Below are 12,260 nucleotides of genomic sequence, written 5' to 3'. Positions count from 1 at the left end.
CTTAAAAAGGAAGAAGACAACGCAGCTTCATGACGAACTGCTGCAATGGATTGTGGGTATTTTCATGTGTTTCCTGATAGACAGTGGGGGTCAGCTGCTGCAGAAACTTTCCGCAGAGTTGTAGAGTATTTGTGTGAGTTTTGTGTTTAATCTCCGCGGAAGGAAGCTAACTCACTGCGCGTGCTGTCCCCCCCACCCCCCTCAGCCTGCCTCCCAGAGCCCCCTCCCGCGGCTCAGGACCAGGATTGTAACTTTATTTGTCTTGGACAAACTTTGGGAATGAGTTTGAACGAGCACTCGCTGCAGGCGCTGTCATGGAGGAAGCTGTACCTGAGCCGGGCCAAACTCAAAGCCACCAGCCGGACCTCGGCGCTGCTTTCCGGCTTCGCGATGGTGAGTGTGACCCCCCCCCGCTCTCCGGTTCTTCGGTTTTTATTTTAGGTGTCAAAGTAACTGTGGCACTATATCCGCGCACTGTGACGCAGATGATTGTTTTCGGGCTGCGGGCCCAAAGTATCATATATCAAATATCATAATGGGGGGGTCTGGATGTCCTGCATTCTGACACACTTTTATGCAACAAATTACGGTGGAAATCTCTTTATTCAGCCTGTGCAAAGAAAAAAAACAGATGACAATACAAAATATATCAAAATAATAATGCAAAGTATGTTGTTGCGTGTCATTGGGCATTTGTAAGCGGGTATATGGACATCCTGGAGCTCTCTTAGTGGGTGTACTGCGTATAGCTGCGTCTCACGGAGACTACACCACTGGTCCGTGTGCAGCAGCTCTATGAACTATTTTCTATATTTTACTATTTAAACTTTCAACGTATTTTCGTTGACGTTTGGGTTCAGTTAACTCGTGTCGTTTCCCCGTCGACCTGCTACTTTGTGTTTTTTTGGATCGAAATTTCAACATTTTGTTGGTTTTTTTCGACACTTTTCTCGATGTTTTTGTCGATTTTATTCAATTTTTTTCCTGCGTTTTTGTAGCTTTTTCCAACATTTGTCACTTTTTTCATCGTTCTGATATAGAAAGTTTCTGTAAACGGGCCAGATTTGACCAGAGGAAGGTTAAGAAGCTTTTTTTTTTTTTGACACTTGACCCGACATTAGTCGCTTTTCTTCAGGGGGGACGCGCAAAAAACCTGCTGCGTCCCGCAGAGAGAAGATGTGTCCCGCTGCGGCGGCCAGTCACGTACCAGAGATCACACTTGTCGTGGTGTTTTGAGGCGGTGTGAGAGTCACGAACAGGAAACAGGAAACAGGAAACATCACTGCCTCTAGCTCCATGGCAGTGCAGTTTTATTTACACAGCACACTTCAGCAACAAGGCAACTTAAAGCCCCAGTGTGTAACGTGTGTAGTTGTTCATTCTCTAAATCTGTGTTGCCCTTCACCAACTCGTCCTTCTTCATGAATATTTACCTCCACCATCAATTCAGAGGATTCCTATTGGCTGAAATGTAACATTAGCGTTAGCATGAACTGAGGTAGACGCTCCATATTCATGCTGCATCTAGAAATACGTTAGCTGGTAAGAGACATACAGGACATACTGCTCCACCTGTGTGTGTGTGTGTGTGTGTGTGTCTGTGTCTGTCTGTGTGTGTGTGTGTCTGTCTGTCTGTGTGTGTGTGTCTGTGTGTGTGTGTGTGTGTCTGTGTGTGTGTCTGTGTCTGTCTGTCTGTGTGTGTGTCTGTGTGTGTGTAAGAGACTTACAGGACATACTGCTCCACCTGTGTGTGTGTGTCTGTGTGTGTGTGTCTGTGTCTGTCTGTGTGTGTGTGTGTCTGTGTGTGTGTAAGAGACTTACAGGACATACTGCTCCACCTGTGTGTGTGTGTGTGTGTGTGTCTGTGTGTGTGTGTGTGTGTGTGTGTGTGTGTGTGTGTGTGTGTGTGTGTGTGTGTGTGTGTGTAAGGGACATACTGCTCCACGTGTGTGTGTGTGTGTGTCTGTCTGTCTGTCTGTGTGTGTGTGTGTGTAAGGGACATACAGGACATACTGCTCCACGTGTGTGTGTGTGTGTGTCTGTCTGTCTGTGTGTGTGTGTGTGTGTGTGTGTGTGTGTGTGTGTGTGTGTGTAAAGGACATACAGGACATACTGCTCCACCTTTCACGTTGTCTCTGTCACATGATGAACTCACAGCTGCTGCTAATGCTGCTAATGGGTATCGTAGCTTCCCGGCCCCGGTAAGTTTGAAGACACAGACAGACAGACAGACAGACAGACAGACAGATTTTTATTGATCCCGAAAAAATGGGAAATAACGGTGTTGCAGCAGCAAAATATCAGACACACAGCAGACATAGAGTAAACATTAAATAATAGGAAACAATATACATGAAATAATAATAGAATACTACACGAGCAATATTTAAAATATATACAAAATGTACAACAGTTTCAATAGATATAAACTTAATGTGCAAGTTGGGGACTGTTTGACTAGTAATGACAGGATGTAGATGAACCTGTTGTGCAAGGTGCATTCAGTGCAGTTGTGATGTCTCTGAGTCTTATCTGTCACTCAGTGATGAAGTGTTAAAAAGTTGTATTGGAATGATTTTCTGTAGCGGTCCGTGAGACATCGAAGCTGTCGGAGCCTCTTAGAGAAGGTGCTCCTCTGTTGGATCAGTGTGGGGGGGTGGAGAGGGTGGTCGGGGGTTATCCATGATAGATAACAGTTTGTTCAGTGACCTCCTCTCCACCACAGCTTCAAACGTCTCCTGTTTGCAGCCAATAACGGAGCCAGCCTTCCTGGGGCCCGTTTCAGGAAGGAGGTTTAACAACCTCTGGGTCTGACCCTGAACTCTGAGCTGATGTACCCTGAGATGGAAACTCTGAGTTTTCAGTTCCAGAACAGCTGATATGAGTTGGTTCAATCAACTCCGAGTCGGTTCACGCGCGTGCACGCCACAATAAAAAGGCAGTATGAATGGAGCCATGATACTACGAGTCACCATGGTAACAACCACAAACAAACTGGTCGGCGGAAATACTCATGAGCACACACAGTGAGTTTGAACATGTATTTAGTTAAAAAAAGCAACAGAGCGGCTGCTGTAACAGAGAGAGAAGTGGTGTGGGAGAACATTGCTGCTCCAGTCAGTGCGTAAGCATTAACAGAGTATTAATGTCATATTTAATCACAGTTAACTGATAATATTACTGGTGAAAACTGGAATGGTATTACATCTATCATTTGAGGTGCAATCCTCTAAAAGCTACTACTAATCCCATTCTGAGGCTGCAGCAGCATGATCATTAACAGAACTATAATGTATAATCATTTATTTCTTTTTAATGGCCCTCACTGGTTTGTGTCCAGGGAACACTACAAAAACATTTCGGAGCGAGTCACACTTTTCTGACGGCTCTGCATACAGCGGCTTTACTATTACAGTCTGATCCGCATCACCAATAAGAAAACTGCTCTGTTCTCTGCTGCCCCGCTGTAGCTTCTCTCCGTCCGCCGGCAAACACAGTGGAACTTCCCGCCGAAATTGACATACAGGTCGTCCTGGACTACGTGTAAGATCCTCCTGATCACCATTCTGTCTTTTGGTCGGTCCGATCTGGATCAGCGGGGACCGGCGCAGCAGCGAGGCGACGCTGTGTTTTGGCCTGGGGGAAGAGACGCTCCTGCCGGCCGCGGAGCTCTCCGCCTCCCGCCTCCGCCGGAGCTCAGATTGCTGGTCGAAGGCGACACATATATCATGAAACACATTGTCACCTGTGAAATGTTATCCCTTGCTGTTTGTTTTTTTCATTTCCTCTATCGAACATCAATAAGCAGCACAAAAGTCCGGCATCTTTAGCGTTGATCTGAATGCGGGAAAACTTCAGACCCCTGTTCCAAGATGGCGGCGGGTTTTGACGTATGCTTAGAACCTCAAGGCGACATCTAGGGTATATATCTCTGACGGTGCCATAGGTAGGATTGATAGTGTTCATTAAATAGTGAACTTTATATAGAACGACAAACCAGCAGTGTTGGTCATCACTTTAAAAAAGTAATTAGTTACAGTTACAAATGACTTCTCCCAAAGTGTTAGCGTGTGTTGACGTGAGGGGCTTCATAAGACTGGAGTTGCTTGAGGCAGACGTGGGTAAGTCTTTATTCCTGGGCGTAGCGTGCACGTCACATAAACATTCTTGCCTTTCATTTCAACGAGCCAATGAGTCGTGCCGGTACTTCCAGTTCGAGAACGCTACCTTTGAATGTCCCTGGCTCGTCGTCGCTGTCGCTGTCTTGTGTTTAGTGGTAGTCAGAGCGTGCAGTGAGACAGCGTGAGCAGGGCATCCTCCCACCCAGCCAATCATCATCGCATCATCCCCCCCCAACCGCTCTCTCCAGGCAGCTGATGTGTAGCCAACGCCTGACACCTCGCGCTTCATTCAACCAAATTGTAGTACCGCGCCACTTTACTTTCTCCGTACCGATAACGGCGTTGCAACGATGGGAAAAGTAATTCATTAGACTACTCCGTTACCGGAAAAATAACGCCGTTAGTAACGCCGTTACCAAAACCAAACCAAAATAATAATCCTTCTAATACGTCCCTGAGACAAAGCCAGCACTCAGGAGAATAATAAAGGTTATATACATTATACAGTATATGTTGCATTTCCACTGTTTAGAAACCAAAGCCCACTCCCTTTTTCCTTTTCAGTTTCCGCCGGTGCTTCTGCTTCTTCTTCTCCTCCAGGAAAACACGACCGCGTTGCATTGTGGGATATGGGAGTAAAATGTAGTCTACATTGTATGTATGCTCAAATTAGCTGTGCATTGTGGGTATTTTATAGTGGACTATATAGTGAATGAAATTAACCACAGATAATTGGAACACAACTACAGAATGGAGAGCACTTAGGGAACGGTTTCTAACACGGCTGTCTACTTCTGCCACGTTGGGGGGTTAAAGAACAGAACTTCACACAAAATGGGACATTTCAGTGACACTTGTTGTTGTTGATGTTTATTCTGTAACTTCCTGGTTCAGCAGTGTTGTGTTGGCAGGTTGCGGCCCTAGTGACAGTCATGTTGTTGTTGTTGTGTGTTCCCAGGTTGCGGCCCTAGTGACAGTCATGTTGTTGTTGTTGTTGTTCGTGCTGTGACAGTCATGTTGTGTGTTCCCAGGTGCGCCCTAGTGACAGTCATGTTGTTGTGTGTTCCCAGGTTGCGGCCCTAGTGACAGTCATGTTGTTGTGTGTTCCCAGGTTGCGGCCCTAGTGACAGTCATGTTGTTGTTGTTGTGTGTTCCCAGGTTGCGGCCCTAGTGACAGTCATGTTGTTGTTGTTGTGTGTTCCCAGGTTGCGGCCCTAGTGACAGTCATGTTGTTGTGTGTTCCCAGGTTGCGGCCCTAGTGACAGTCATGTTGTTGTGTTGGCAGCCCTAGTGACAGTCATGTTGTTGTTGTTGTGTGTTCCCAGGTTGCGGCCCTAGTGACAGTCATGTTGTTGTTGTTGTGTGTTCCCAGGTTGCGGCCCTAGTGACAGTCATGTTGTTGTTGTTGTGTGTTCCCAGGTTGCGGCCCTAGTGACAGTCATGTTGTTGTTGTTGTGTGTTCCCAGGTTGCGGCCCTAGTGACAGTCATGTTGTTGTTGTTGTGTGTTCCCAGGTTGCGGCCCTAGTGACAGTCATGTTGTTGTTGTGTTGGCAGGTTGCGCCCCTAGTGACAGTCATGTTGTTGTTGTTGTGTTCCCAGGTTGCGGCCCTAGTGACAGTCATGTTGTTGTTGTTGTGTGTTCCCAGGTTGCGGCCCTAGTGACAGTCATGTTGTTGTTGTTGTGTGTTCCCAGGTTGCGGCCCTAGTGACAGTCATGTTGTTGTTGTTGTGTGTTCCCAGGTTGCGGCCCTAGTGACAGTCATGTTGTTGTTGTTGTGTGTTCCCAGGTTGCGGCCCTAGTGACAGTCATGTTGTTGTTGTGTGTGTCCCCAGGTTGCGGCCCTAGTGACAGTCATGTTGTTGTTGTTGTGTGTTCCCAGGTTGCGGCCCCTAGTGACAGTCATGTTGTTGTTGTTGTGTGTTCCCAGGTTGCGGCCCTAGTGACAGTCATGTTGTTGTTGTTGTGTGTTCCCAGGTTGCGGCCCTAGTGACAGTCATGTTGTTGTTGTTGTGTGTGCAGGTTGCGGCCCTAGTGACAGTCATGTTGTTGTTGTTGTGTGTTCCCAGGTTGCGGCCCTAGTGACAGTCATGTTGTTGTTGTTGTGTTCCCCAGGTTGCGGCCCTAGTGACAGTCATGTTGTTGTTGTTGTGTGTTCCCAGGTTGCGCCCTAGTGACGTCATGTTATGTTGTTGTTGTTGTGTGTTCCCAGGTTGCGGCCCTAGTGACAGTCATGTTGTTGTTGTTGTGTGTCCCAGGTTGCGGCCCTAGTGACAGTCATGTTGTTGTTGTTGTTGTGTGTTCCCAGGTTGCGGCCCTAGTGACAGTCATGTTGTTGTTGTTGTGTGTTCCCAGGTTGCGGCCCTAGTGACAGTCATGTTGTTGTTGTTGTGTGTTCCCAGGTTGCGGCCCTAGTGACAGTCATGTTGTTGTTGTGTTGGCAGGTTGCGGCCCTAGTGACAGTCATGTTGTTGTTGTTGTGTGTTCCCAGGTTGCGGCCCTAGTGACAGTCATGTTGTTGTTGTTGTGTGTTCCCAGGTTGCGGCCCTAGTGACAGTCATGTTGTTGTTGTTGTGTGTTCCCAGGTTGTGCCCTAGTGACAGTCATGTTGTTGTTGTTGTGTGTTCCCAGGTTGCGGCCCTAGTGACAGTCATGTTGTTGTTGTTGTTGTGTTCCCAGGTTGCGGCCCTAGTGACAGTCATGTTGTTGTTGTTGTGTGTTCCCAGGTTGCGGCCCTAGTGACAGTCATGTTGTTGTTGTTGTGTGTTCCCAGGTTGCGGCCCTAGTGACAGTCATGTTGTTGTTGTTGTGTGTTCCCAGGTTGCGGCCCTAGTGACAGTCATGTTGTTGTTGTTGTGTGTGTTCCCAGGTTACGGCCCTAGTGACAGTCATGTTGTTGTTGTTGTGTGTTCCCAGGTTGCGGCCCTAGTGACAGTCATGTTGTTGTTGTTGTGTTCCCAGGTTGCGGCCCCTAGTGACAGTCATGTTGTTGTTGTTGTTGTGTGTTCCCAGGTTGCGGCCCTAGTGACAGTCATGTTGTTGTTGTTGTGTGTTCCCAGGTTGCGGCCCTAGTGACAGTCATGTTGTTGTTGTGTGTTCCCAGGTTGCGGCCCTAGTGACAGTCATGTTGTTGTTGTGTGTTCCCAGGTTGCGGCCCTAGTGACAGTCATGTTGTTGTTGTGTGTTCCCAGGTTGCGGCCCTAGTGACAGTCATGTTGTTGTGTTATGTTCCCAGGTTGCCATGGTGGAGGTGCAGCTGGAGCGTGACCACGACTACCCCCCCGGGCTGCTGATCGCCTTCAGCGCCTGCACCACGGTGCTGGTGGCCGTGCACCTGTTCGCCCTGATGGTCAGCACCTGCATCTTGCCCAACCTGGAGGCCGTCAGCAACGTCCACAACCTCAACTCCGTGCACGAGTCTCCGCACGAGCGCATGCATCGCCACATCGAGCTGGCCTGGGCCTTCTCCACGGTGATCGGCACGCTACTCTTCCTCACAGAGGTCTGCCTGTCTGTCTGCCTGTCTCTCTGTCTGCCTGTCTCTCTGTCTGTGTGGTACCCATCACTAACCGTCCCCTGTGTGTTGTGCTGCAGGTGATGCTGCTCTGTTGGGTGAAGTTCTTACCGTTGCGGAGCAGCAAGGATGGAAATGGCACCATCAGCTCCGGCGAGGCGGCCGCCATCGCCTCCACCTGCATCATGGTCCCGTTTGGACTCGTCTTCATCATGTTCGCCATCCACTTCTACCGCACGCTCGTCAGCCACAAAACGGACCGGCAGATCCGCGAGCTGGAGCAGGTGATCCAGCTCCAGAACCAGCTGGACCACCGGCCGGAGAACGAAGACCTAAAGCCACCCATCCACTTCGCTTAATCTGCACCCGCTCTTATTCTGAAAGCTTCGTTTTCTGTGTGTATGAACTAGGCAAACACGCCAAAAAAAGGCTAAAAAAAACACAAAAAAAGACATTTTTTATGCTTCTGAACTGTGCAAATATGCTTTTGTTTTGATAATGCATGCCCACACATAGTTTTACCTTTCACTTCAGCAAGGACTTTTATTGTGAAATCTCTTCCAAAGCTTTATTTTTTTATGCTTATGAACTCTGCAAACACCCTGAAAAAAGTTAGAAAAACACAGAAGAAAGCGACACAAATGCTAAGAAATGGCGAAAAACTTTGCAAAGATGCTGTTTTTTGGGGATAATGCATGTCCAGAAACTTGTATATCTTAAGATATTCTACAGATTCTTTGGACAACAACGATATTAGAGAGAGAGAAAAGAGACGGAGGGGCAGAGGAAACGCTTCAGAGCTTGTGTTTGGTGTTTTAAATCTTTCTTGTGTCAGAGATAGAGGCAGTGATGTTTCCTGTTTCCTGTTCGTGACTCTCACACCGCCTCAAAACACCACAAGTCTGATCTCTGGTACGTAACTGGCCCCCACAGCGGGACACAGAGGGGGGGGGGAGTTTTTCCAAAAGTTGAGTCAGTCTCAACTTTTCGCTGTATGTTTTTTGCCTGTTCCCCCCGCAGCCTAAACACACTACCCCCGTTCAACATGGATGATAGAGCTGCGTTTTGTTGGACGGCCGATGCTGGCTGTCTGAACGCAGTCTTAGGCCTCCTGCACACTGGCTGCGTGGCGTGAGCGTGGCGTGTCAGCTGCGTGTCAGCTGCGTGGCGTGAGCGTGGCGTGTCAGCTGCGTGTCAGCTGCGTGTCTGTTGCGTGTCAGCTGCGTGTCAGCTGCGTGTCAGCTGCGTGTCAGCTGCGTGTCTGTTGCGTGTCAGCTGCGTGTCTGTTGCGTGTCAGCTGCGTGTCTGTTGCGTGTCAGCTGCGTGACGTTTTCTACGTCTTTACACACCAGAAAGGTGTCTGACGCGGAGCTGCTGCTGCTGCTAGCCTTGTCTGGACACATGTATGTTTCCCATAAACATAAACATAAACATAAATGTATTCTGATCTGATTAAGACAACGTCGGCAGGATTGACGGCAGAATAGGCTCCAGAATATTTGGTTCTGTATTGACAGGTGCAATACTTAAATTACATTTATATCTGCATTTATGTCAAAACCTCGAGACTTTCAAACATCAACATGACATCTAAACATCTTTTAGTATTCTATGTTGTCTGGAAACGCTTCCAACATGTTTGCGTGTAACGTCGGTCCTATTTCTAGCATGGACGCGTTTTCAGAGACGTGCGTGTCACGCAGGCAGTGTGCACGCTCTTACCTGTTACCATGGGAGCCCAAATAAAAACGGACACGCCACACAGCTGACACGCTCACGCCATGCAGCCAGTGTGCAAGAGCCTTTCCACTTCCTCACCTTACTTCCTGCTTTGCTCCCGTCAGAACTACTACGGCCATTCAGAGGCAAAATTTACAGGAGGTTACAAAACGTGTGTGTGTGTGTGTGTGTGTGTGTGTGTGTGTGTGTGTGTGTGTGTGTGTGTGTGTGTGTGTGTGTGTGTGTGTGTGTGTGTGTGTGTGTGTGTGTGTGTGTGTGTGTGTGTGTGTGTGTGTGTGTGTGTGTTAGTCAGGAAGTGATTTTAACCAATGGGTTTGATTTCTAAAGGAACAACCAGTCGAGTTATTAAAGGCATTTTGTGCCTGATGATATTTTCCGGTAACGGTTAGCTGGAGTTGACGTTGCTTTTGTGAAAGAAAGAGGTTTTCTATTATAATATATTGTTACAGAGCAGCACGTGTTTGAAATGTTTGTACTTTTACACTTTGTTTAAGTTCCAGTTTTTTGTTTGAAATATAATCTTTTTGTCCTGTGGCACTTTGAGGAATAGTTTAAAGGTGCCCTGCCACATGTATATTTCATGACTTTATGGTAATGTCTGAAGGTCTACCATGGACTCTGTAACCTTGGTGACCTTGTTTCAAGCCATTCTAGCGTGGTATAGAAAGCCTGCAGGAAGACTCAGCTCCATTTGTGCTAAGCTGCTTGACTCTGATTGGCTAACAGCTAGCCAATGAGAGCCTGGCTATCAGCATCCTTTACCCAGCGCAACTAGGTGAGCTCATGAATAGTAATGAGCTCATGAATAGTAATGAGCTCATGAATAGTAATGAGCTCATGAATAGTAATGAGCTCAGGCAACACCACGTCAGACTGACCAGCTTTGGTAACTGGTCTGATTTCTCCGCTTAGAGCTGACAGAGGAGGCAGCAGTTCATTTTCACATTCAGCACATAACACAAACACATGTGGACCTCACAGATTTCAGGACATACAAGGACAAACGGTTATGTGTGGCAGGGCACCTTTAAGTTTCGTTGGACCATTTAGGTTTTAGCTCCGACACCGAGCCCCAAATCTCCGTCTGCGTTTTTCTTTCTTCTCTCGTCATCTAAAGAATCCGTCGCACACAGAAACCTCTCTTTGTTTTAACGCTTTTTCCGCTTAAAAATCGTTTTCCGATGTGTGACACTATTTTTAAACTTTTTTTTTTTAATATTGTTTTTTAACTTTTTTTTTTTCTGGCACTTTTCCCCGATATGATTTCTCTACCAGATGTTCAGATGCAGCCACAGATTAAAAAGAAGAACTCCAGCTGATCCTGAACCATAGACTGTTAATATTACAGGCCGGCGGTACGTCCAAATGTCAAAACTCCCCAAAATCTTTGCTACGGATGCGGAAAAAAACGCAGAAAATTGAACCTGATTCTAAAAACAAACGATTGAAGACAGACGAAAGCTTCCGACTCCGTGTGCAAAAAGCTTTTACCTTTTCTCCTCCTGTCGTCGCTGTGACTCAGGTCGAACCTGCTGTTGTCTTCGGGTCATTTTTGGCCTGTTTTCAAAATCAGAAATCTGGGTTTCTCTTTAACTTCCTAATTTTAATTACCCCAAAATAACACGGATGAGTCAATACAACGCGCTTCACGAGTACAAGAGATTGGATCTCTACTTTCATTCAATTTTGGGCGTTTTATTCAATTTTTTTAGCATTTTAAAATGAAATTGAAATGTTACGACACCGTATCCTCGCTCAACGTTGACGCATTACTTCTCCTTTAATATTAGTCTGAATAATTCATAAGATCTGCTTTTTTAACTCCAGGATTAGGGATAATTTCCTATAAATGAAGTTTATTGACGATGAATTTCAAAAATGTAGAAAGAAAAAGACAAAAACGTCAGAAAAAGTGTTGATTTTCCGACCCAGTGCGCGGTCACGGTCGAATGGAAGACAACACAAGGGTTACATGAGGAAATAATAATCTAAATCCACACAGATGTGACATCCTGTTGTTATATTCAATATTTCATTTTTTTAAACTTTTCTTGAGAAACGGATCCGTTGAAAGCGAGCCTCCTTTCTTCGGTTCAGTCTTTCTTTTTTATTCATTTACTGAACATCGACCGGCTTCAAAGGGATTTATTTTAGGGAATATACTGTATTATAGAATATATAATTATATAATATACTGTATTATATAGTAAAGTATAACGTTTGCTTTCATGTGTTTTTACCTGTTGAGTCAAAGAGACTTTTGTTGTTGGTTTGAGAATAAAACACATTTGAGATCATTTCAAACAATGACGCCTTTTTTCCGCAGTTTTTTTTTTTTTTTCTTCTTTCGAGATTCTTTGAAGCTTTTTTATGTTTTTTTTTTCCTCAAGATTTTTGATGTTTTTCCCGATGTTTTGGGAGCTTTTTTTCGGAGGTTTTTGGAGCTATCTGAACATGACTTAGTTTCTCAAGATAAACAAGGCATCAAAATGCTGTAAAAAGGGTCCAAACTGTAGAAAATGTGCCGTGTGTCTGTGTGTGTGTGTAGTTGTGTGTGTCTGTGTGTGTCTGTGTGTGTGTGTGTGTGTGTGTGTGTGTGTGTGTGTGTGTGTGTGTGTGTGTGTGTGTGTGTGTAGATTTAGTTCTATTAGGGAAACATTTGATCCATAAATGTCGATATTTTAAGACCAAACTGATCCGTTGGAAGAATGACTTCAGTCTTTTGTGGAAGTCATTGAAACAAAAAAGCCCTTCAGTTCATTTCTTGACTTGAAACTCTTAAATTAATTAGAGAGAGCCCTTTTATTTCTTTTCTCTTATTGTATTTCTTCTTTATGTTGATTAGTTATGTAGAAGCTCCTAGGTTTGGTTTCTATGCTCGACCCG

At 46.0% G+C, this 12,260-nt stretch overlaps 1 protein-coding gene across 1 annotated transcript; it reads left to right on the top strand.

The window, feature by feature from the left end:
• Positions 1-61: 61 nt before the first annotated feature.
• LOC144513588 (calcium release-activated calcium channel protein 1-like) lies at positions 62-11,681 on the top strand. The gene is made up of 3 exons (XM_078244715.1): positions 62-393; positions 7,356-7,622; positions 7,715-11,681. Exons 1-3 carry the CDS (start codon positions 280-282, stop codon positions 7,991-7,993), a joined length of 660 nt encoding a protein of 219 aa, XP_078100841.1. The 5' UTR covers positions 62-279; the 3' UTR covers positions 7,994-11,681.
• The last annotated feature ends 579 nt before the right edge of the window (positions 11,682-12,260 follow it).

Source organism: Sander vitreus, unplaced genomic scaffold, assembly GCF_031162955.1.
Source record: "Sander vitreus isolate 19-12246 unplaced genomic scaffold, sanVit1 ctg293_0, whole genome shotgun sequence".
Classification (NCBI taxonomy): Eukaryota; Metazoa; Chordata; class Actinopteri; order Perciformes; family Percidae; genus Sander; species Sander vitreus.
This window is presented reverse-complemented; position numbering and strand designations above follow the sequence as displayed.